The following is a 25,525-nucleotide window of genomic DNA, read 5'->3' on the forward strand; positions in this document are numbered from 1 at the left end:
TCAATTGGCGGAAATAACATTCATTACATATGGAAGTGCATAAGAATATGCAAATGTATTTATTTTGTACTAAGTTCAGAGGGGGATTCATACACGCCTTCTAAATATACACACCTAACACGGCCTTTACCCATTGTTAGATTGTAAACAGATTCCTCCGACTCTTACTATTGCTTTTATATTGTGACATGTGCGGGGAGAGTCAGAGCGGAGGCTATATTGAAAAGTGGGAATACGCCAGTTTCGAGATACACCCGAGTTATTTCCCTTTGGAGAACTCTCGTACATAGTGAGGCGCGAAACAATTTGTTTACACGCTGGAGTGGGACTAATATTCATCACTGCGTAAGTGAATGTACTCGGTAAGTTTCTCATATGCTGTTTGATCACCCAAATTCGACTGATACACAAACTAAGTAAGTGATAAGTATTCAGGGAGTAATTAAATACATAGAATTCTTATCATATCACGTTATTTTGTTGGTCATAAGTACCATATCTAAGATATTACTTGCAAATACGACATTGTTTTTATGTTTCCACTTTAGTAAAACATTTCTTTCGATAGTATTTTGTATTTCCCACATATAAATATCAAAAGATAAGCCGCTTTTAATACATTTCATCGTCTTCCTCGTTGACTGTAGGTCCACTCTGTCCCACTTAATCATTCAAAGTTCCACTAAATGCACCTCCTACACAGAAGAGTTTGTATCTCGAAACTGGCGTATTCAGTGACACCAGGTGGTTTCACTACTTTGCCTACCCTTTACAACATTATTCTGCGGATTTAGCTTCCTAGACACAAGGATTCAGCAATCGGATGATATATTGTATATTTATACTTTTACAGTCTTCACGAAAACATTTAGAACTTGCTGGCCAGTCGGACCAGTGAACTGTCTGAATTTACTGGCCCACAGTGAAATTTACTGGCCCCCTAAATTTTCATATGTTTATCACATACATTATGGAATGCATTGTAAAATTGTACAATTAATTTACTCAAACTATGGTTATTACTCGTATTCATATCCACCGTAAGACATCCTTTCTGTCGATTCCAGAAAAACAACACCGTACACGGTATTTTCTCTCTCTTCACCTGCAAACAACAAGACTACAAATTCACGTATTTTTCACAAACATGAAAACAGCCCGAGTGCACCTTAGAAAGTAGCCTTCTCTACTAACATCAAATGTAAATGATTGATTAATTCTATAAACTATAGAAATTGCATAAAATCAGAGATTATAACTGCACTTGACGAAGTTCATTTTAATTGGACAATGCAGTAAAGCAGCAATTACCGGTGTGCTGTGCGATACAGAACTTGACCATTTTTGTTGTTTCAACAAGTTCGTTTAATATTCACGTGACCAACGTACAAGTTATCTTGACAATGACAAGTATAGTTATCGTTCTTTACGAAATAAACAAACCACGATGTCCAAACACTTTATGTGCTATTTTTTTTAATTTATTTTTATTGTGATTGTAAATTTAAGCAAATAAGACTTATAGAATATCTAAATCCAACATTATATTTAATGTGACTTACAAAAAGTCTACAAGTCCATCGGACTTCCTGATTTTTAATTTTCACTGACCCGACCGTAAAATTCACTGGCCTCGGTCTTCCGACCACTGAGTTTTCGTGAAGACTGCTTTTATGTAAAATACTTGAATCTGATTGGTCGAGAAACATTTAATGAAAGCATATTGTTACCTCTTGGAACAGAAAGCATGTGCTCTTGGGTGATAGTCTCTAGCAACAGGTAGTAGTACTTGACAGCGGGTGATATTCTAAAAATTATCACATGCATGCATCAAATTTATGTGTGTACGGTTCGCTGTAGATTGTTAAAAGACGTTGTAGTAGTGTTTGTAATAATCACGAATACCCACATCGATATAAGAAATATCACATGACAGTGATTGTCAGATCAAATGTCAACAGACACAAGTTTTTCTGCTTTGCTGTGTATGTAACATTCAGTATAATAATAAAACAAATATTGCATGTAGTTGAGGGTAAAATTGAAAATTTTCACCCCTCGGTTGACAATTGTTTTCTTGTTGTGAAAATTTTCAATGTTACCCTCAACTACATGCAATATTTATATATTACAAGTTCATCATAACTACGTTGACCATGACAATTTTCTGTAATTATATGCTGATGTCATGCACGAAGAAATCGAAGCTGCAGGGTTGCAAATAACAGTCAAAAGTTTAGGGGCCATGTAGGCTCCCAACTTCATCAACATTACTAGTCCACACAAATATTTTTTTGGGCCAACAGTAAAAGTATGGCACAGTTGCAAAAAACAATTTTATCATAAACTTATCTATCTAAAAGAATAAAACTTTCTGACAATAGCATGTTATTTTATTTCAATTTATTCTATTTTCAGTTCATTCTCTTACTATCGTATTCACTTTCAGTCTCACTCCTACATTCTTCTACACCCTCGTTCTATAAACTTTCATTCTCTTTTTCAGTATTTTCATCTACAATATTCTCTCTTTCCAAACTTTCATCCTCAATATCCTCTCTCAAAACATCAGTCTTCTCTGCCTCTACAGTGTCTGTAATTACTAAACATTCACATTTTTCTGCTCACTTTGAAGAAAAATTTAGTACTCTTTAGCTCACCTGAGCTGAAAGCTCAAGTGAGCTTTTATGATCGCCTGTTTGTTGTCCGTCGTCTGTCTGTAAACTTTTTATATTTTAGACTTCTTCTCCAGAACCACTGGGCCCATTTCAACCAAACTTGGCAAAAAGCATCTTTGGGTAAAGGGCTTTCAAGTTTGGTCAAATGAAGGGCCATGCCCCCATCAGAGGGGAGATAATGAAATAGGGTGGGGTCATTTAAAACTCTTTTTCTCAAGAACCACTGAGCTAGAAGAGCTGAATTTTGTATGAAAGCTTCCTGACATAGTGAAGATTCATTTTTGTTAAAACGATGACCACTGGGGGTAGGATGGGGCCACAATAGGGGATCAAAGTTTTACATACAACTATATAGGGAAAATCTTCTCAAGAACCACTGGGCTAGGAAAGTACAAATTGTGCCAAAGAAGTTTAAATTTGCATGGGGCCACAATAGGAGTTAAAGGCCGGGAGTAACCTAGAAAAATTTACACCCCTACAGCAATTAAGCATATATGACAAGAGGGCAGGGCTTAGCAGTGTTATCAGAATAAGCAGCAGTCTGATGCTTGACTCTACACGTGCTCTGTAGCAGACGATATTTTGAACAGGGAGACTGGCATGATTTATCAAAATAAACTAAAGTTTTCCCGCATTTTTCTACCACTCTGCTCGATCTGTGAGGCACTGAAAGGATATGTTTTTACTTTAACAAAACTTCACCCTAGGAACTACAAAATGAATTCATCATTGTTTTATCCATGTCTTTTAAAACATGTAGTTTTTTTGATAATATACACAAATATTGGTATATTTGATATACTAATACTTATGATTTTCCTCTTGGTACCTTTCAATTATGAGAAGAATTTGGCGGAAATTGTAGCTTGCAATGGAGGACATGTACATTGAAGGATTATTAAGAAACACTTTGTCCATTATATTTGGAGACCTACTATCTGTGATTGTCTCTTTTGACATTGTAACGTCCACATGTAAGAGCCCAGATTGAGAGTAATTCTAGAGTGATGGTTGAAAAATTGGACATATTTGTCATCATTGATGAGAGACAATGGGAGTTACACAACTGGCCTAGGAGATTGTTGCTTAATCAAACAAACACCATGCTTGAAATTTTTCGAGAAAAGGTACCAGCAATCCTGAAAAACTCTGAAACAGCGATCAGACTGAACAGTCCTAATGAGTTATTTTTATAAAGTTAACCAATTTTTTTAAAGGAATGTGATTATATATAATTAAAAAAATAAAATCTGGATTTACCAATGATATATGAGTAAGTACTTTTTTTCCACGTTGTACAGTGATTTGATTACATGTTTCCTTTGGTGCAATCCCTCTTATCTAGAACTAGACAAGCATGCTCCTGCAATATGTGAGTCAACATCCGGTGTAAACAATAACAAAAGATAATCACACCCACAAACTGCCAATCTCTAATTTGAAATACAAATTTAGCCCTGCTTCAGATTTTTGAGGCCAAAATTAAAACTTCATGAGAATTTATATCTAAAATAGATATGGCCAATATATGCACAGTTACGAGGGGAACAAGCATACCCATTTTAAAATTTCAGTACAACAGCTTAATCTTTATGTTTGCAAAATAAATGCTGCAATCTGAATGTGACCAGAAAATTCATATATTCCACCATTTTCACCGATTGGCTGCTTTTATACCCAACTGCTGGCCTTTAAAGTTTTGGAAAATCTTTATAAATCTTGTCAAGAACCACTGGGCTAGGAGAGTAGAATTTTACGTGAAAGCTTCCTGACATAGTGCAGATTCAAGTTTGTTAAAAACATGGCACCCAGGGGTAGGATGGGGCCACAATAGGGGATCAAAGTTCTACATACAAATATATAGGGAAAATCATTAAAAATCTTCAGAAGAATCACTGGGTCAGAAAAGTTTACATTTACATGAAAACTTCTTCACATAAGCTTTATTAGGTAGTGCAGATTCTAAATTGTTAAAATCATGGCCCCCGGGTGTATGATGGGGCCACAATAGGTGATCAAAGTTTTACATGGTAATATATAGAGAAAATCTTCTTTTCAAGAACCATTGGGCCAAAGAAGTTTACATTTGCATGAAAGCTTCCTGACATAGTGTAGATTCAAGGTTGGAAAAATCATGGCCCCGGGGGTAGGTTGGGGCCACAATAGGGATCAAAGTTTTACAGATATGGGCCAGTGTGACTCAGGTAAGCGAGGTGGCCCATGGGCCTCTTGTTTTCTTAAATAGTCGGGGAAATAATCTTTGCGGTTTTCAATGGGGTTAGACACCCCTTCAATAAATTTCCATATGTTTACTTTCCTGTAACTGTTGATTCGCATCAAGATTTATAAAGCGTTTTATCAAGAATGAAAATGAAAGTGCATTTAATAGTTAAGTCAAACCGTGAGCGAATTCTGGTAAACTTTTACCCGCCATGTCGGCGAGAGGATTTTTATGATGTTAAAATTACCCACTAAAAATTACTTGCATGTGCGAGAGGGTGAGTGATTATTTGCAACCCTGTAACTGTTGATTCGCATCAAGATTTATAAAGCGTTTTATCAAGAATGAAAGTGCATTTAATAGTTAAGTCAAACCGTGAGCAAATTCTGGTAAACTTTTACCAGCCATGTTGGCGAGAGGATTTTTATGATGTTAAAATTACCCACTAAAAATTACTTGCATGTGCGAGAGGGTGAGTGGTTATTTGCAACCCTGTGCTGACACACTTCATGAAGTATGGCGATGTGAAGTGTTGCAGTTCATACCCTCATGTATTTTCAAAAATGAAATTCATTTCTTGTATAGGATTGTTTGAAAATGCGAGTTATCTCTCTTAGTATTCTAATGGATAGTATGCAATGACAACATCGGGGTAGTAACACAATCAGACTGCACAATATTTAAGTGTCTTGTTTTTGTTGTTATGTTGAGTATGGATGCTGAAATTAGAAACTGGTCAATTACAGTTGAAATCTTTTCTACGAGAGGGTATGATAATGGAAACAAAGAACTTCTTGATCAAGTTAGAGGTGTAATTTCTGTGAAGAAAAGAAAACAATAATTTTTAAAATCAAATTGGAAATTGGACATTCGCTTGTTTCCAAATGTCTCCAATAATGATGTGCATAATTATTTTGTACTAAGTCAGAACAGGACTACTGATTTCATCAGCTCTAATCTGGGGGTTTTACGAGAATCGACACATTTATGGATCTTGCATATCATGGTACTCCCCCCACCCCCCCCCCTTCCCCAAATGTATAAATTAGGAATGCTCTCACTGTATTATCAGGGCTAAAGTTATTCCATCTAACTGGACGTGTCCACTCTGCAAATCATTTGTACATGTGCAGCATGCAGCCAGGATTGTTTGTCTCAACTGATATATTTAAAATGCAGTAAAATAGGTAATTAAATGAAAATTATCTTTCATTTCTTAAATATTCCTCGATTGACATAAATTGAATTTCATAGGGGGGGGGGGGTACCACTCTCAGATGCACTCTTTGGGGGGTAATGAAGTTTGAATCCCCTTCTTGCTTTTAACATCTCTGTACCTTCCCTGTTTTCCTCTTTTATTCCACAAAGTGGTCGGAGCATATAGTTTTATTGTTGTCCATCCTTCTGTCCTTTGGTCCTTCCACAACACCCAGTTTTCTGTACTATTTTTCTAAACATCTCGAGATATTGAATTAATTTTTTGTATGCAGGTGTATATTGATGAGTTACAGATCGAGTGTGAGTTTTGTTCCAGTTTGTTGATTTTTGATGGAGTTGTGCCCCTTTAACTTAGAATTACTTTTATGACCAGTTTTCCGGACTTTTTCTAAATGCCTTGAGATATTGATCTGATTTTTTGTATGCAGATGTATATTGGTGAGTTACTGATCACGTTTGAGTTTTGTTTGTTGATTTTGATGGAGTTGTGCCCCTTTAACGTAGAAAAATTATTATAATATAAATGTATTTATTTTATAGCTGTTAAAACATAAAGGATTGTTGTTGAGTTCTTCATTGTACTAAATGTGTTTAACATAAATCTGAATACCACATTCAATGCTATACTTCGAGGGATTTCCTACATTTTACTTTACTGCAGGCGGGGCCATTCTTGTCGTGCTGACACATCTTGTTTGTGTGTGTGTGTTGCTTTCTGCTAGCAAACATTAGAAACTTTATCTAATTACTCATGTTTTTAAATTCAGTACTAGGGTATTCGTTGTGACATTCTGAAAAATTATCTTCAAATCAGGCAGATATCTTTATATCAGAAATGAATTGTCTGTGGTTAATTTGTATACAAGAGTTGCCTCAGTTGGATCACGCGTTCATCATTTTCCCTTACCAGAAAGAAGAAGATGTGGATTGGTGCAAAGATTGCATCAAATCGATGCATTTCTTCACCAGAGGCTCTCATGTGAATGACGTTAAAAGGCTAGAACTGAATCCCTGAATAAAGTGTTATTTCGATTTTCACCACAGATTCAGTTTTAGTATCATTAACGTCTTCTTCACTCTAATACATAAGCATATAAGTGGAAATTGAGAGTGCACATCTTAGGTATTCTACCGGTAGAATACCTTAGATGTGGATATGGTATCTTGGATGCATTTGAAAGCTTGTGTTTTGTGTTGTAAATATACGACTGTAATGTCATAGATACATTTATGTACACGTAACAACCAACTCTGATGGCGTCGATCTACATACAAGGTTTATTTGCTGTTACGGGAAAAGATGAGTAGTTACGATTGAAGTTGCCTAAGTGATGCATTATTTTTGTAACTTCTTTTTCTGAAGAGTTCCAAAATTTATAGTTTCGATATCCATATTTAATAGCATTTAAAAAAAAAAATTTCTTGACTCCTGAACATCTAGTGAAAAATCTATATGCATTGTTATAACCCTAACAAATATGAGTTGTATGAAGGAATCATATTGTATGTACATTCATTTGTTTGTCCATCCATCCCATTTTGTGTTTTAGCCATAACATTGTAATTGAGAGACATTAGAAGGTTGTATTTATGGCAAAAATTGCTGATGATAAGGCAGAGTGTCTACCGTCTGGTCAATGAAACAATGTCATTTCATCATGGTCAAGGTTAAGAGTAAAAAAAAGAATAGAAATATTTATCCATCCCACTCTTGTAAACGAGAAACATTAGAAGCCCATTCTTGGCTAACTTGCCTGTGCTAAAAGCAAGTGAGCTCTTTTGATTACAGGTTGGCCATTTGTCTGTACTGTGTTAACTTCTCTCAATAACCAAGAACAACTGTGTCAATATCAAACAAACTATGTACAAAGCAGCATGTAGCGTAGATTCAAGTTTTGTAACATAAATCTCTCTGTAATGCCAGAGCATACTGCCATCCGCCACCCCGTTTTCATAACATACGTCTGATTTAGCATGTCATAATTTGGAATATCTCTATGCTTCTACAAGTGTGATCAGTGAAACAGTTAATTCGTCACCTTCCCAAATCACTGTTGAATGGCTGAATTCTAGCATCAGTCCAGGTAATGGAATATAACATGAATTGGCATTTTTTTTAATGAATCACTGCTCATTATGACTTACCCATTAAAGCAGGTGCTTTTGAATTTTGATGAGAAAAAATAAGTTGAATTTCATATAAATCAACAGCTAACAATATTTTAGTTCTGACATATTATCTTGTTAGATATTAAAGAGTTGAAATTAACCCAACTACCATCCAGAATTGTTAGTAACTTAGTGGGCTGATTCGTTCAGAAAATTATTGCAATGTATGTGTACCACCACAGCTAGCTGCTTCACTAGATGGTGAACTTTGAGATCTGCCAAGGTATATGGTAAGCTGGATGTTGACAGTGATACAGCTAATACCAGTACGTGCTGGGTCTGGAGAAGGACACTCTCAAATCCGAGACATTGAGAATTGACATGATCATGAATTCCATTACCATTATATGAGACTTTTAGTCCAATGAAGAGAATGTGTGTATGTCCATTCTAGTACATCAAGGGAGGCAAATTTTAAAGTCAGAATGATGAGAGGGCTTTAGAAAAGTGCTTTTATCTAAAATTTTCTAAACACCACAGAGAAAAACAAACAGTCTGCAGTGGATAGGATTGTTTGAAATGAACAGATGTGTGATGTATCAGTTTTAATGATCGACGAAACTTGAAAGTACTTTGGTCACTGATTGTGTAAATAATCACTTCATTAATTTAACATTTCATGCTCATTAATCGCAAAAGGAACATTACAATGAAAATATATCTCAAATTTGTTAATTAATCACATGAGTATTTTGTCAGTAGTTGGTGAGCGAAATCTGATCAGGTGGCATTATTCAATTTACTGCATTCCTCCAATTCGACTGAAATCGTAGGTAATTAAACAGTTGATTGTATAAGTAAGTAGTGATACGAACAGAGTTCGAAAGTCCTTTAAAATGACGAAGTTCCGAATTGTCTTGGTTGTTTTTTTAGTTAAAGTAATCAAACCCTCTACTATGTGACATTTAGGCTATATTCCATGTTTATGAATTATAGAGTTCTGAATATTTCATCCCTGATAAAAACTACTTGTGTCAACTGTATGAACAACAAAACATCAAACTAACTCAATACTGGTAAACATGGTGTCTTGGTACCAATATTTTAGGTCATAGTTCAAGGTCAAAAAACATTAAATGTGCATTCCGTCAATTGCCAGTAGCAAAATACTTGTTATATTTCTACATTTTCCACATTAAAAAAGACTTCAGTATAGTGAGAATTGACTAGTAAAGATGGGGACACAAGTGAGGTTTAAAGTTTTACATAGAAATAAAATAGGAAAATTCTTAAAAATCTTTTCCTCTTAGTAGAACCATACTCTATATGTAATAAGGATATGATTTGACAAATTATTATGCATGAATCCCAGGGTTTCATCTGTCTCCAAAAAATTATTAAGATCGATGGCAACTTTATCATTCATTGAGATCATTCTATACCCACCTTTCATGATTAGCCTTGACACTTGGATAACTTTTTCCTTTATTTTACTGTCAAAGAGAAGTAGTAATAAGAAAGTAATCTTAATAAAAATAATATTTTTATCATTATTTGTGTTTGATATTGGTGAATTCATTCCTTTTATCAAACACAAGTTGTAATTTGAGTTTGATAAGTAATTTACAGTCCTTTTTAAAACAAGTGATTTTACAAATAAAAATCACATTTTGTCATTTGTTGGCCAAAATACACAATGAGGATGATGCAGTTCTGTTTATATGCATCTGATTTAAAATACTGCTTCCTAGAATTAATTGCTGAATTATTACAATAGTCTTTGATTGATAATAAGTACATTTCATTATTTATTGTTACTTCCAAAAAAATTGGAGGGGTTGGGTTGGTAAACATTCATGATTTCTAATAAATGATTTCTGTGAACCAGCAGGTTAAGAATCTTTGTAGTGTGTGAAAACAGCTTTTCTGTTATATCCAGATCATGCATGTAAAAGATATATTGCATATAAATGATGATGAATAGGATTAAATTATGGAATTAAAGCAATTACACAGGTATAAATGGCAATTCTGTGATTTTTTTTCTATTACTAAGCTCTCTCTCTATACCATTATACTTTGAGGTCTGGAGAGAATCAGAAGTTTAGAATTTTACAAATATGATTGTGTATTTATAGGAAAATCTTATATGCTACTAGAAATTTTCAGGATTGAACCACAGGAACACAATTTGTCAAATATATATGCATTCCTTTTATAGTATGGATTAATGATAAAGTTCACAATATGACCCCTTGGGCCAGGTGAAGGCTGTAATGAGAGTTCAGTATTACTACACTTTAATCAATATTCATTGAATACCAAATTTTTATAGATTTCAATGTTTAGTTAATGTAGAAAGTTGCTGCTGAACAGCACTCTTTTTTTTTTTTTTTTTTTTACAGAGTCCACATACTTGAACTTTACACATATACCTTGAACTGATACTAACTGGCAGTTTGCTGCAGATGTATATTTCACAATTATTTCATGCTACAAACAATTGAAATGAATGGCATTTATATCTGAATTAACAGTATAAGATTGAAATGTTGAAACAGGATGTGTGAAGTCTTAGGATGAGATGTGGCTTTGTAGGTGTGTAATGCATCATTATCTTCCTCAAGAACGGATCTTATGTAGGTGAGCATTGTGGCCAATGGAACCAGGCTTTTTATCTCAGTTAATCTTGAATACGTGTCAAATCAAGGGCATATAGCATGAAATGTATTTTTTTTTTAAAAACTTTATCGACAGGTATGATGTAATACCTGGTATTCTTTGCAGTGCAATCAATATGTCATGCACTCTTTATCAGTGCACTGTATTTTCTTCCTTGTCCCAGTAAGAGTTATGGAACCTGATTATTGGAAGAGTAAAGCCCAGGTGAGCTATTTGTTCTAGGAGTGCCAGACAGATCATTTGTGGGGTGGTTTTTTTGTGTGTGTTTTCTTGAGGATCTAGTATGAGTCACTGTATGCATATGAGATTCAGAGAATCAATAATTCTGTCAAAAAACAAACAAAAGCTGTTTTTGTGTTATTTAATGAATGTGTTCGTTTTTTTTTTTTAATTTATGCATCTTTTCTTTAATAATGAACTAAAAGGCTGGGTTGTGTTACAAACCTTTATATATCTTTGGTTCGTTTCTCTGCAGACAGTGCAATCAATGTCCGTGTCATTAGCGTAAAAGTTACTTCCCTTTTCAGATGTTTTTTATGACTTGCACTATTCATTATTCTTGAAATCATGGTGTATAGTATGAAATAAAACCACAAAATCTAATCAGAATCATATGGGAAAGGCTTTGTGACTGCACCTTAATTTATGATTGAATTCTCCATGAAACAGCTGTAATAGGCACTTTCTAGAGAATTCAGAGAAATGATATTAGATATATAGTGTATACAATTGTCTTGGATTGATGTACAAAACTAACATAGTCTGTATATTCTGCTAAAGCAGTTTTAGTAAAGAAAATAAAGTCAAGGGTGAATGCAGCCAAAAAAACCCAAAAAACAACAAAAAACAAAAACTCAAACCAACAGTGAACTTGAAGTGTTACCTTATACTTCCCAACTGCAAAATGCAGAGTACAGGAATCCATACATTTGTTGGTGTATTCACTCAGATGTCCAGAACTCTGTTGTTTGATTTGAATTTTGTGTTAAAGAGTATGGAAACTTGATGTGAAGACTGAATTATCTGTATCATCTGTGGATGATGTTCTTAGTAGTAGAGGAAGGATTTTTGTGCAATGTCACCATATTTGTAAAATAGGGGTTGATCAGATGGAATTTAGGTGCTGCTGTAAAATGTTTCTCTTTATGAAGATTTCAACAATTCAGACATCATATTTTGTTAGATCAGCATTGATGATTGCGAACTTTCATTACTTCAAAAGACAGTAAGACACGTAAATGAACAGTCCGTTTGTTTTGAATGAATTTACATAGGACTGAATACAGTTAGCTTTTAGTATTTTGAAATTGGATATGTCGAATACTTGGGATATCTTGAATACATTGTCAGTCCTGACCTTAATTACTCTAAAAGTATAGTGATGTAAAAAAAACAACAACAAAAAACCCATTAGAATAACTTGTTCATTGTGAAGTGCCTTTGCAGACCCAAAGTACTATATTTAAGTTGAGTCAATAGTATGAAATGACTCATTGTTACAAACCAGTCTTCTGGTTGATTGCACAATCATAACCTGGTGTATCTCAAAGTCATAAGAATTTCTCACCCTTGCTAATTTAACAATGCCCCTTTCACACTCTGATGTAATAGCATGAAGATAAAGAAAATGGAGATGAATGCAACAGGATTTAGGATTTTCTGAAAAAATATGCATTTATCAATTTCATGCTGTATTGGCATTCCTTGAGGGATCTTAAATACTTTATACACATGTTCCCGCTGAATTTCTTGTAAGTACCTGATCAAGTGCATGCAAGGTTACCCATGTTTACTTTAGCTACCTGCTACGTCAGTTCAGATGGAGTATAAAGCTTTTGCTACACTATTGCAACATCAAAGAAGACATTGCTCTCTCTGCTATTTCATTCATTCAGCAAGTTCTCATTGGGATCTGTACTTGTATGCCATTCAAGCCCACATGTACTTGACACACCAATTGTTTCGGTTTGTGTGATGCAAAGTTTATTTATTAAATTATTTTGAATTAGGTAGTGGCAAATCTACTATCACCAGGAGTCTATTTGCAATGCAATTACAGTTACATTTGATAGGATATTTTGCTACAGTTAGACCCAAAAACATAGCATGGTCATGCTGACAAACTGTTGCATACATACCATGATGGTGCAGTTCAGAATATGGAGGTGTCATGCAGATTTTGAATGTATATGTGGAATTGCAGAGATCGAGACCGTTTTAGGAAGTTACATGTTTCTGCAGGGTTCTCTGTGCATTGTTGGATCTCTTGCTTTATCAAAGACTTTTTCAAATTATGCAGAATGAACTTGATTATATGGCATCAGAATGTGACAGGAGTTTTACTGAAAATACTTAGTGCACACTGCTGAATATAATTCTGTATAGTTCGTAAATTAATCCTTCGCAAATATGGATATTAATGACAAAAAAATTGTACAGTGATTGAGAGCTATTATCTATATAATAATACACCCATGCATATTTACCTAATTAAACAATTTTTGAATAGAATTCTATTTTCTTTCTTACAGCGGTACTTGTTTTCAATCACCATTACTCACCATGTTGAAAAAAAAACTTAGATAAGTACTTTGTGTAAAGGAGAGTTGAATTAACTGGCTCTATAGAAGGAAACTTTAATGTCCTCAACATTCACTCCGAAATAAACTTTTCAAAATCAAAGTTTTTGTCTCTGTAAGGTCCATTGTGAATAGTTTGGCAATTATCAAATGCATCAGATGTGGCTTAGAAATTGAAAGTTATGCACATTGTCATATTGTATAGATTGGTGACTCCAGAAAGAACATTTGAAGTAAATGCTGACTGGTCTTGAAATAAAATATTAATTTTACTGTACAAATGTCGTAGCTAGTGGACCTCATGCTCCCAAACCCCTGAATGTTTCAAAGTTTTGTGTCAGTCCTGTTGACTTGGAGAAAGAAAGTTATATTGCTGTATTATGTGCAAAAGACAAAGTTATGTTTGACCTTGAACTTTGATAGATATCTGCAAATGACATTGTAGCTAGATACTTCATATTTCCGTGTCAAGGTAAGACATTTATGGGTGGTAAAGGCCAAACGTCAGATTTATCACCATAGGCTAGGCCATTTTATATCCATCGTGTTCCACAAACATGTTTTGTTCTCTGTTACCACTATATTTCAGTCCTCATAATTAGAAAAAGGTTTTCTTCCTAGTTTATATGTGTGGGTGATCGACTGCACATTTCTTTGTATTCTGGAATCTATTTTATCTTGTAGTTTATGTAACATATAGGTCAGTTGCTGTCTACTAGGTGTTTTTCAAAGTAATGTTAACCTTTAATAATATTGGAACATGAAACCCAAATATTTTGTTTCAATTGTCGGGATTTAATGTAAAATCTGTACAGTGTAATTTTGTTTGCTGAAATACAAAGCAGTGTTAATAGTTCCCGAGTCTCTCCTTTTTGAATTCTGGCTTTAGTTGTATTTTTTCCTTTTTGTACCACTATTGAAAATATTTAAATATTCAGAGCTATTTGAAGTATTGTTGAATGAAATTTGAATGCACTGAATATCGCTATGTCTTTTGCGTTTTAATATTGATTACAAAGTATAAAATTGTGTATGGTTTAAAAGAAAAAAAGCGAGTGTTTCAAATAGGGTACAGAATATTTCAATGTGGAAAAAGAATCAATAGTTTTTGAAAGAGTACTTGGTACTTGGGGACATACAATTGATATCATACATAGTGCGTAGAGGAGATTTAGGATAGACTTATCGATACGGTATTGTGCTCTGATGGAGTACAGTATTTTGCTATGGTGGAGTACAGTATTTTGCTCTGGTGGAATGTCAGATGAATAGATCTAGGAGGTAGAGGCATTATACAACAAAATGTGTAATGCTAATTTTTCTGTTTTGTGTTATCTCATCTCAGGTCTGTTGATTTGGCCATGTTTGCATTGGGAGGGGATTTCTAGAACTTCCTTCAACGTAGGCAATTACAGAAGGGTAAGCTTTTTATTGGATGGATACCCAGGCATGGGCCCCCCATTTATAACTTTGTTTGCCTCTTCAGTTTAAACAGGCTATGATTTAGTGCGGAATATTGGCTGATATGAATTGTTTGTTTTATTTCTGAGTTGGGCCAAATTGATCAGGGCTGTTCTAGGTACCTCTACTGCGCATGGCTTTGACTGGCGTGGAAAATTTCCTTATCAGCAAAAGATTTTTTGCCGCCTAACTGTGAGTTTGAAAGGAATGTGTGTTACCTGATTAAATTTCAGTAGTTTTATTAAGTTAAGCAACTATTGAAATAATGATCTCTCAAAGTTTTCGTGTTCCTTAATTTTTATCGTGAAATTTAATTATGTGTAAAATACATGTACATGTATACTTTGATAAATATCACCATCTACATTTGTAGAGTTAGTGTTATTTGCAGAATACAATGAAAAATTAAGGCAAACATGTGGATTTAAAAGTTAAGGTAAAAAATACATAAAACTTATGAATTCTTACTGTTTGCCTTGTGGGAGGGGTTAAGGATACTAATTTATAGGATCAATATACCAACACTATAGCATTCATATTTATCCTTTTGAACGGAAACATTTGTCCAATGAAAAGTAAACCATATATCTCAAAGAGTTACAGATGAGCTTTAATGCCCAGGGATTGTACATGGGTTTTAAGGTAACAGTTTTTCTGCTGAGACCGGATTTTTTCGAATGATGAAATGCCTCCGTAGCGAGGCTCCAAGTAGACGCTATCAAGTTGGGTTATCTGGAAAATGACCAAATATGGAAAAGTTTACAGGTGTGACAGATATTTCTGTTTGTCTTTGTAGACCATGCCACTGAGCTAAGAATCTCTCAGGAAAAGAACGCTGAGTGTCTAAACACCATATCTGCTATTAAGACCGAGGTATGTTTTATTATCAGTTTTTATATGTTTAAGGAGTTTTGAGACTATTTATGCCATGCTTCTGAATTTTTTTTAAAAATAATTTAAACTAGCTCAATGCTTGTTTTTTTTTTTATTATTATTATTATAATAGGAATTTAAGTATGTTCTCCTCATCAACTTGCTTAAAAGCAATATTGCATAAAATTGCATGATGAAAAATAGTTGTAACAGTTGGTGATGGAAAAAATGTCAGCAATCCTTTGATAGGAAAAAAAGATGTATTTTTCTTGTTTTTCCTGAAAAGTCTTTATTCTATATGCTCAGAATTTTGAATTATGAACATGGTAACTGATCCAGGTTCTGCATGCATGTATAGTGTAGGGTGATGAAATGTGCATAAACTGTAAATCATGTATAGTGTAGGATGATGAAATGTGCATAAACTGTAAATCATGTATAGTGTAGGATGATGAAATGTGCATAAACTGTAAATCATGTATAGTGTAGGATGATGAAATGTGCATAAACTGTAAATCATGTATAGTGGAGGATGATGAAATGTGCATAAACTGTAAATCATGTATAGTGTAGGATGATGAAATGTGCATGAACTGTAAATCATAGAAGTGTTTATGATAGGACAATCATAGAAGAAAACCCAGTTGATCTAGGAAAATTATGTTGTAAGTTCAACATCAAATCATCACTTGGAAATTATTGAGTAACCATGATAAAACTCTGTTCATTTAGGTGAAGGTTTATGAAGAAAATGCTAGCTAAAAAGTGATTCCCAGACGTTATTACTAGTATACATCTTTTTCACAACGGTTTTATTGCTAGTACATGTACCAGTATGTGCATTGTAACACATTGATGTTACATGGATAGCACGAAAAGTGTTAAAATATGGTAACCGCTATGATAAGGACATTCACAATAAACTGTCTTTAATTTTTTTCCACAGTTGCTTTGAGGTATTGCAAAGAAGATTAGTCTAGCTTTAACAAGATATTGTTACATGTCATCAAAACATGTTCACTGATGATGGCAAATCTAGCTAGTATAGGATAATAAGTATATATTTGTGTAGGCAGTGACATTCATGATTGATTACGATAGCTTTCTTAAAATGATTTATAGAATGTAAAATAAAGGTTCTAGACAAGATGAAGATGAGAATTTATGGGAATGTACAAAGATATTAAAGTGGTCTTTGCTTATGAAGGTAGTTCTTGCCTAACTTACTGAAATAGCAGACATCATGCTTTTGTCGCATTTCCCAGACTTCCTTTCATAAGTTTGTATGCTTTAGTCCTTATTCATTTCTGTATGTAAACATTCTGTTTACACAAAAGCTGTTTTTACTCTCTTGTCTGGCAATATTGACTTAGTTGGCACATGAGACCCTGCTCTGAATTTTTTTTGGGTAACACAAGTTAAGCACAAACTCAGTGGTGGATCTAATATTTCTTTAACAAGAACTTTTGAACTTTTCTCTCTGTAATGTATTTCAAAAAATTGGCTGTGGAGATGAATAGACATTAAATTTGACTGATCTTGCAACAGACTAGACATTCATATGAAGCTCAAGTTTGTGATTTCATGTAAAGACTATTTATCAGGACGCGGTTGCACAAAAGTTAAGTTGACATGATAGTTAATGTCTAGTTATTTTATGAGTACAGCTTGGTTCAGTGCTGTGGCAGTAATTGAACTAATGATGCTGTATGTAGCCAAGTAGTATAGTTAGATTGTAAATGAACCAAGAATATAATCAATCAACTGTGATTTGTCCTGTATGGGTTAAGTTGGACTTCAGGTGTCACTTAGGTAAAACATGTTGTTTGCAGAAGCTGTGTAAAAATTTGGATTGTCTTGACTTTGTTTAGATTTACATCTGCTTGAATTTTAGTCTCATTGTCAATGAATTTTGCTTCAGAGAATTTTAGGAGAGAGAATGTAACTTTCATGTTATGAAGTTGTAGAATCATTAGATGGTGCAAAGTATGTACCGGGTAATTGCATGCACATAAATTGTAAGTATGGGTCTCAGAACAAATCTTGGGAGATGGAATTGTCCCTTTTTAATTGTATTCCAGGCACATTGTTGTGATGATTTGAGTTCAAAGTAGTAGGATGTTAGACTAAGGTATATGTTGCATGAAGAGAAAAGATTAAAATTCAGCTCATTTTCCGATAAAAGTACAACAAAGGGAAACTAAAACAGTACGTTATATGTGGTTTTTATGCATAGCACCCTACAGCACTGACCATTCATATTTGTATTCTTAGAATGAACGACTTAAAAGACTCAGCCATGAGTTGGAAGAAAAAGCCGAGTCTGCAGAACTACAGATCAACAAGATATCTAATCAGTACAGACAGATGCTGGAGGAGAAGGAGGTAATGGATGTCTTCAAATTTTTGTATGAAATCAAATAAAAGTTTAAAGATAACTAGGTAAATTAGTGCTTCACATCGTAGAAGTTACTGATTTGATATTCATACACATATTGAATATTGGTGTTATATGACACACCTCAAAAATTAAAGACACACATTTTGGTTTTGAATTTTGAGTGCAACAACCTGGAATTTTTTTGAAATGACAAAACAAAACAGTTAATTACTCACATCTTGGCTTCATTATTTTTATACCCTGTGTATCTGTTCAAGTCAGAACTGCAAGAATCTATTTTTCTTTCTGAATTATAAATGAATTGAAAAAGTAGACAATTGGTATAACTTTGTTTCCGTTGTTGCGAAACTTCAGATCACAGCAAACTGCTGTAAAGCCAAAGTTTTATGTGATGTGTAGAAGTACCTACCATTGTACTGCTTTTCATGGCGATACTAGTAACTACCAGATCTTTTGGAATTCTTCTTCCCTTGAATGCTTGGTAGGGTAGATAATGTATGGGTAGACTGCTTATATGTAGATGGTAATAGTTATGAATTATTTGGGTATAGTTTCTAGGGCTGAAACGATTCACCAAAATATCGATACTGTTCAATATAAACGCTTGATTCAATGTTCGATTCATTGCCTCGATTTTCGGTTTGATATGTTGAATACAAACGGGTTTAGTAAAATACATCAGGCTCAGCCTGTACTTATTATTTTTACCTGCATGAGGGACAAAATAGCGTCAAATGAAGTGCAGAATGTTGTTTGCCTTGAGGTTGACAAAGATAATACCATAATGTACTTTATCAGTTTAAACTACAGAGCCAACAAGTATCTTACCGTTGGGCAGTTTGGAAACATTTTGCTTTTAAAATTAAGATTTTGATTCTTGGTAATTAATTTTTTCTTTGATGTTATTATTAGTTTCTTCTGTAAATTGTATTGTATTGAAAGTATTGAATCATGGCATAAGTATCCCAATATGTAATGTATCGTGAAGGGGGCGTATCATTTCAGCCCTAGTAGTTGCACAGCAGCTGATGATCATACTTTAGGCAATATATGAATGTTCTGATAAACATCTGTACCTGCTGCGCGTGTACAAAATTCTACCACGGCCAAGATCAAAGGAATGCTGCAATCATTATTCTACGATATACCCTCATACGTAATAACTAATTATGAGAAGATTTATACGCATCTCAATTACACTTCATATTTTGCTATTACGACAATAAATTCAATAACTGATAATTCAATTTTATAATAAAAAATTAATCAATATATGTTGCAAAACAAATTTATAAATGACTGATGAATATTTGTCATTCAATATAAACCAATCGTCTGCATTCCGAGATCGATACACAAAAAAACAAATATGTCGATGCACAGACACCCTCCTCCATATATGTATAGTTTTCTTGCATTGTGTATTCAAAGCAGTTAATATAATCTGTTAACATCAAACTTGAAATATTTTTCAAAATAGATATAGTATACCCTTCCATCTCACCTTCTTTCATCAGCAAAAAAACCATGTAGGCCTAGTCCATTTCGAAAATTGCCATGACGTCTTGAAGTGACCTAATTTGTAACTGTGTCGGTAAACGATCAGTTGTACATTTCTTAGCTGTAGTAAAATAAAAGTAGAGTTCATGTTTTCATGGATGATGCAGGATAACCTCCCTGGTCTCGAAATGTTGTCTGAAATATATAAACTATATTTCAAAACAACATTTTTTGACCTCGGAGGATATCCTGCAAAATCCACAAAAACGCTGACTTTATTTCTTAAATCTATTTCATGTTTCAATGCATCCCTCAACTAAGGGAAATAACTCATTAGTACTATTAGTCAACAGAGTGGGCCTGGAGACCATAAATTGAAAGCCCCCCCCCCCCCCCCCAAAAAAAAACCACCCCAAATATCAAAAGGTTTAGAATCATTTGACTTGAATGCTTTCTACTTCAAGTAATTCTGAGTTTATGGTCATCATGCTGGGTCTAGGTAGTTTAATACGAAGAGCTCAAACATGACACAACAAGGTATTTATTGGCTCTGAGTCCATGTTAAAATTTGATTTCTCACCTAAAGATAAATTTTCTCAAAATTGTAGAGAGAAATAAATGAACTAAAACACAGTCATGAAGAACTTCTTCAGCAGCAACAAGCGACCTTCACTCAACAGGACAGTCAGGGTGGTATGTCCCCGACCTCTCCAAAAGATGGACACCCATTAGGCAAGTACATCATGATTACTGATCATACAGAAAATTTTTGCCAAATGTTATTCATCCATTCCATGTGTATTGATAGAATGTTCTGTCTCATCTTTGATTTGTCCCAAACTGTGTATTACTACTTTAGAATTATGGGTAAATTTGAATTTGCCCAATTCAGGATGAAGGGGAAATAGGTGAAAATAAAGGAATGGCATAAAATTCCATGTTAATAGTACATGTGCTTTAAATCTATACTAACACATGGATGTCAATTAGCCTTGCTTGACAATGACTAGATGTGGTTTACAATATTAATTGGGGGTGGTGGGTGGGTGGGTGGTGATGGTCAATTATTCTATGCCTTAGATAAATTACTTCAGAAACAGATATCAGTTATATCTAAAGCAGTCTAGATATAGTTATTTACTGTTAATAATCAATAATGATTATGAAATACCTATTAGATGTATATATATGCACACATGACCTGTGCCGAATATGATTTCGTGATTTTTCAGCTATTTTTGATTTGGATGTGAGCAAGTCTCTCTCTCTCTCTCTCTCTCTCTCTCTCTCTCTCTCTCTATATATATATATATATATATGGACATTGTTTGAAGATTCACTTTGAAGTTTTGTATTGCTATCATAGGATTTAGGAGATAAGAGATTATATGAGATATCCAGTTTCAGGAAAACAGAGTTGTACTGTTCTATCATGAAAAATGAGGAAAGAGGTTCAAGTGCATAAGTATTTTACAACAAAATTTCAGAGATTTAATCATGATTAAAATCACTGAATGGTTGTTTTGCCACAAAGGTGCATGGATTTGTTGGGAATGAGTTAATTACACTGCACTTACATGGGCAAAATGGGAGATTCTGTGGATCAAAGAACTTCCTTGGCACACAATTTATTTCACTCCTCAAAGTCTCCATGGATTAAGAACCTTGTCAGACCCTAATATATTATTTCAAACTCTTTTATTTGAATTACACTAGCACTGAAAAGTAAACTCATGGCCAGCTAGAGAGATAAGAAACACCACCTAGAAAAGAACAACTGGTATCATAAATAATATTAAGCTAGACATCTCTGATCAATAGGACTGGAATTGCTCTTCATAGTTTTCCTTGACAACATCTTATCAAGGCAGCCATTTTGGTTATGTAAATTACGTAATGGAGGAGTCCATGGAGACAGAGACACACCCAGAAAGGGTTTCCAAGGTAGTGAGAGAAATTTATGTTATTACCTAATTGATTTGTTTTACTGCTGTAGTTTCTTCCCCATTAATCTGTTTGTTAGGCACGTCTCTTCTCCTGACAGGTCAAAATGGAGGACTTTTCAAAATATGAAATAGAACTAGTTTTTGTCTCTGGGATATTGTTTTTGTATTTTCATTTTCATGTCTTGATTTAGTTGTAAAATAATATCCATATAAATTTGCACATGCATTTTGTGAACAATGAATAAGATAATATTATTTTAATTGTTTTCATGTTAAAAGTTGATTGGTTGAACAAGGGCATTAAGCAACCTCAAACATTTGGAGAACAGGGACAAGTTGCACAAAAGTTAATGAAGCTTAACTGACAGTTAACTTCAAGTTAATGCTAAATAAATGTTCAAGTTAATGGCAAGTTAACTATTAGTTAAAGTTAACTAAGCTTCGTGCAACTGAGTCCAGGGCTATAGGCAACTCAATTTTTATGTATCTTTTCAAAATAATTTTGCTCTTCATCCTGCTTGGGACATAAAGCAGCATGGCCGATCTGTGAAAGGATTATTCTTTTTATGACATGTAAATTTGTACACAAAAAAACCCCACCAACTAATAATAAAGCTATATGAAAGTTTTTGTTGCTTTGCAACAGAAGTGTTTTCTTATATTCATTTCATTTTGAATGTGTGATCGATCAATAATTTAGACCCAGACAGTCAAATATATAGTGTACTTGATTATTAAAGTGTTTGGTTTTCCCCCTGAAAATTTCTGAAAAATTGGGGTTTTTTCTGTAAAAAGAAAGTGTTTGATAGCACTATATGTCTGAAACACTTGTGATTAAAGGAAACCAATAGAATCAGCTATCCGTTGCTGTGCAGTTGTGTTAGGCGAGAATAATGTCTGGGTTTAAGCAAACAACAATTCCTGTTTTACTAAACAATTTATCAAACACTGTGACATGTATAATCCTCATGTATCCTACATGACTCATTTTAAATTGGGCAGCCATATTGAAGGGAAGTTGGGCACCATGCAGGGGACAACAGTTTTATAATTGATTCTTGGTGATCAGTTCATGCAGTTCTTTTTCTTTTATATATATATATATATATATATATATATATATATATATATATATATATATATATATATATACACACTATACGTGTACCAAAATAGAGGCACAGGCCAACCCTTGCAAACTGTACTCAGTTTCAAAATTGCTATGAACGTTAAGCAGATTAGTCTTGTATATAGCAAAGAAGATGGATGAACAAGGCAAGAAAGTGCTTACGAATGGGTGGATAGGAAAGACAAAATGAAAATCATTCTCAAAAAGAGTTAGAATTTTTCAATTGGTTTTGAAGTTTGTATATTTACTATTGGAATGGGAAAATGAGAACACGGTTAAAAATGTGACCATTTTATAGTCGAATTTGGTTAAATTTCAATATGTGTGTGGGTCGACATTCCATTTTACTGATAGAAAAACTCAAAACATACATTTTTCAGTCTTCAAGATGGAGCAATGACCCACTATAGATGAAAGATGTGAAAATCTTGCACAAAATAATAACATTTAAAAAAAAATATTCCAAGTCCCTTAAATTGAAAACAGTATGTCAGACATGATTTAAAGCTCCCATGAATATTGCAAGCGAGCTGGTCGAGTGGTCTAAACTGTTGGACACAAAGGTGATTTGAAAGTAGAGCATTTTGGGTAATGTGTTCGATACTTCCAATATATCATTTCATAATTTTTTTTGGTGGCTAATATATTCTATTTCATCACTTTTTTCCCTTTTATAAACCTATTTATCAAACAATAAAAAATGTGGAACGGATCGTAAGAGGAAGTTGTATCCTATCAGTTGTTAAACCTTTATTCTATCTAATTTTATAAATCCTCAAATATGCAAAAAGCATAGGTGTTTCATGAAAGCATTTTTATGGATTTCCATACCCTTCAAAATTGGGCTGGTATAGGCATCAAAAGAAAGAGGAAACTCAATAGAAGGTGTCAAAAGAAAAAGAAGGAAGAAAGATGAAGAATATAACACCCTGAATGCGAAAAATTAACACACATTTCTTGTTCTTTATTCTGTAGAATATTAAACATACTTTTTCTTGATGCAGAGTGTGTATTGATAAAGTCTTTTAAGGATTCCTCCCCCTCCCCACCCCCCCCCCCCCCCTTCAGAGGAACATTCTTCAAAATCTCCAGCCATCAAAAGGATATGATTGCAAATCAGTTTATGGAATATGGTCCTTATAGATAAGAACTAGCCAGTGGACTGTATCACAATTATAGATAAGAACTAGCCAGTGGACTGTTAAATCCAAATGGAGAGGATCGTGCAGAAAACTGTTGTAATATTTGTGTGAAGATTCTTTACCATTGGAAATCATTTTCAGATGTTTGTTAAGGATAAATTAAGATAAACACATGCCATTGGTGGATTTCTGAATTATTTGCACTATCATCATTTCCAGGTCCAAATGAATGATCTCTGAATTTGAGACCCCAAGCCCTTGAGCAAATATTTGTGAGATTCAATGAGAAAAGGGTCCTCCTAGAGGAACTATTTGACTTAGAGAACCTTCAGATGACTGCTGTTTTGTCCGGGCAGGATATAAGCTAATCTGTAGGCAATCATTACATGTAATGGTTGTGTGAAACTCCCACTTTTAAGTTTTGTAAGAATAGTAAGGTAATATGTTGATCATGTTGTTTGCTCTTTGCTAAATATTTTTTCTATATAGAGATAATGTGCTAATCATGCACCCACACAAGGTGACTATCGGCAAATGTGTGAACTTGTTACCACTACGTTCCTTTTTAACAATCCATATTTGCACATAGCTACCTTTGCGAGTACATATATATTGCACATTTTCATATTTGTACATAGCAATGACACCGCATGAGAGTCTTTGGAAGTGGAAAGGGGAGGGGGGCTTCTGTTTATGTGATCTGTAAAGTTACAGGCAGTTACAGAAGTATGAGGGTTTTTAACGTTTGAACTGTACAATTTCAAACGTCCAGGAAGTAAACTTGGAAGTGCATTGAGTTCACTGCAAGTATTCTCTCAAGATGATCAGGGTTTAGATTGCATGATTGACCAGGAGTGAAATATTCAGGCAGGTTTTGTGCTTAAATGCAATACTATATTCACAATTGATACCTGAGAGGTAAAGAATAGGTGTACTTCAGATCTGGATGAGATGCACTGTTGCACTTTACAAGTTATAGAAAAGTGTTATAATGCTATGTGTACAAATGCAAACCACAGTTCAGTAATAGGTTGGTACAGAATTGAAACAGGCCAATTACCTAATGATTTACATGTTTTGTTATAGGATTCGATCATGGACAGTTTACCAGTGATGGCCTTGACTTTGGTGACAATATATCCATGCAACATGAGATTAACCGTTTGATGTCTGAAGTGAAGCGGCTGAAAGCTGAAAACAAACACTGGAGGTCCACCAGTGGGGTAAATCAACACTTATCCATTTCTTCTCCTCTCATCAATTTCTCTTAACTTGGTTCCCTTCCAGTATGCTGGTGCCCTTAAAAGTTAAGTCAGAAATATATTCTGAACAGGTCCTCTTTGTGAATGTGCATTAATATTTGTATTATGATGATGAAGTATATCATATGCTGAAGCATCAGCTTACTGTTATTAACTGACATTCACATTTCTGAAATTTATCATTAAGTACCGGTAAGTATGTAGTGAATGGGTATTTTTAAGGGTGAATAATGCGTAGCTGATTTCAGCAAAAATTTTCAAAGTAGAGCAAGGAAAAAAGTTGCACATGGTCAAGCGGATTTAACAATTAAGGATGAGAACTTG

The 25,525-nt window shown here is 34.1% G+C and overlaps 2 protein-coding genes across 13 annotated transcripts in view; both read left to right on the forward strand.

Annotated features, from left to right (window-relative positions):
* Window positions 1-25,525, forward strand: part of LOC125652202 (BTB/POZ domain-containing protein 6-like) — a 294,494-nt gene that overhangs the window by 71,664 nt on the left and 197,305 nt on the right. The gene's annotated exons all lie outside the window — the stretch shown is intronic.
* Window positions 1-25,525, forward strand: part of LOC125649939 (thyroid receptor-interacting protein 11-like) — a 49,591-nt gene that overhangs the window by 4,949 nt on the left and 19,117 nt on the right. For 10 of the 12 annotated variants that reach the window (XM_056164624.1, XM_048877808.2, XM_048877801.2 and 7 more), the window contains 4 exons: window positions 15,745-15,821; window positions 18,096-18,206; window positions 20,331-20,454; window positions 25,026-25,162. In XM_056164624.1, coding sequence (XP_056020599.1) covers window positions 15,745-15,821; window positions 18,096-18,206; window positions 20,331-20,454; window positions 25,026-25,162 — 449 coding nt within the window. Of the gene's footprint in view, window positions 1-4,268; window positions 15,141-15,744; window positions 15,822-18,095; window positions 18,207-20,330; window positions 20,455-25,025; window positions 25,163-25,525 lie in introns of those variants that run through there. The other 2 variants (XM_048877806.2, XM_056164630.1) reach the window with 1 other exon arrangement.

This window comes from Ostrea edulis, chromosome 5 (assembly GCF_947568905.1).
Source record: "Ostrea edulis chromosome 5, xbOstEdul1.1, whole genome shotgun sequence".
Taxonomy (NCBI): domain Eukaryota; kingdom Metazoa; phylum Mollusca; class Bivalvia; order Ostreida; family Ostreidae; genus Ostrea; species Ostrea edulis.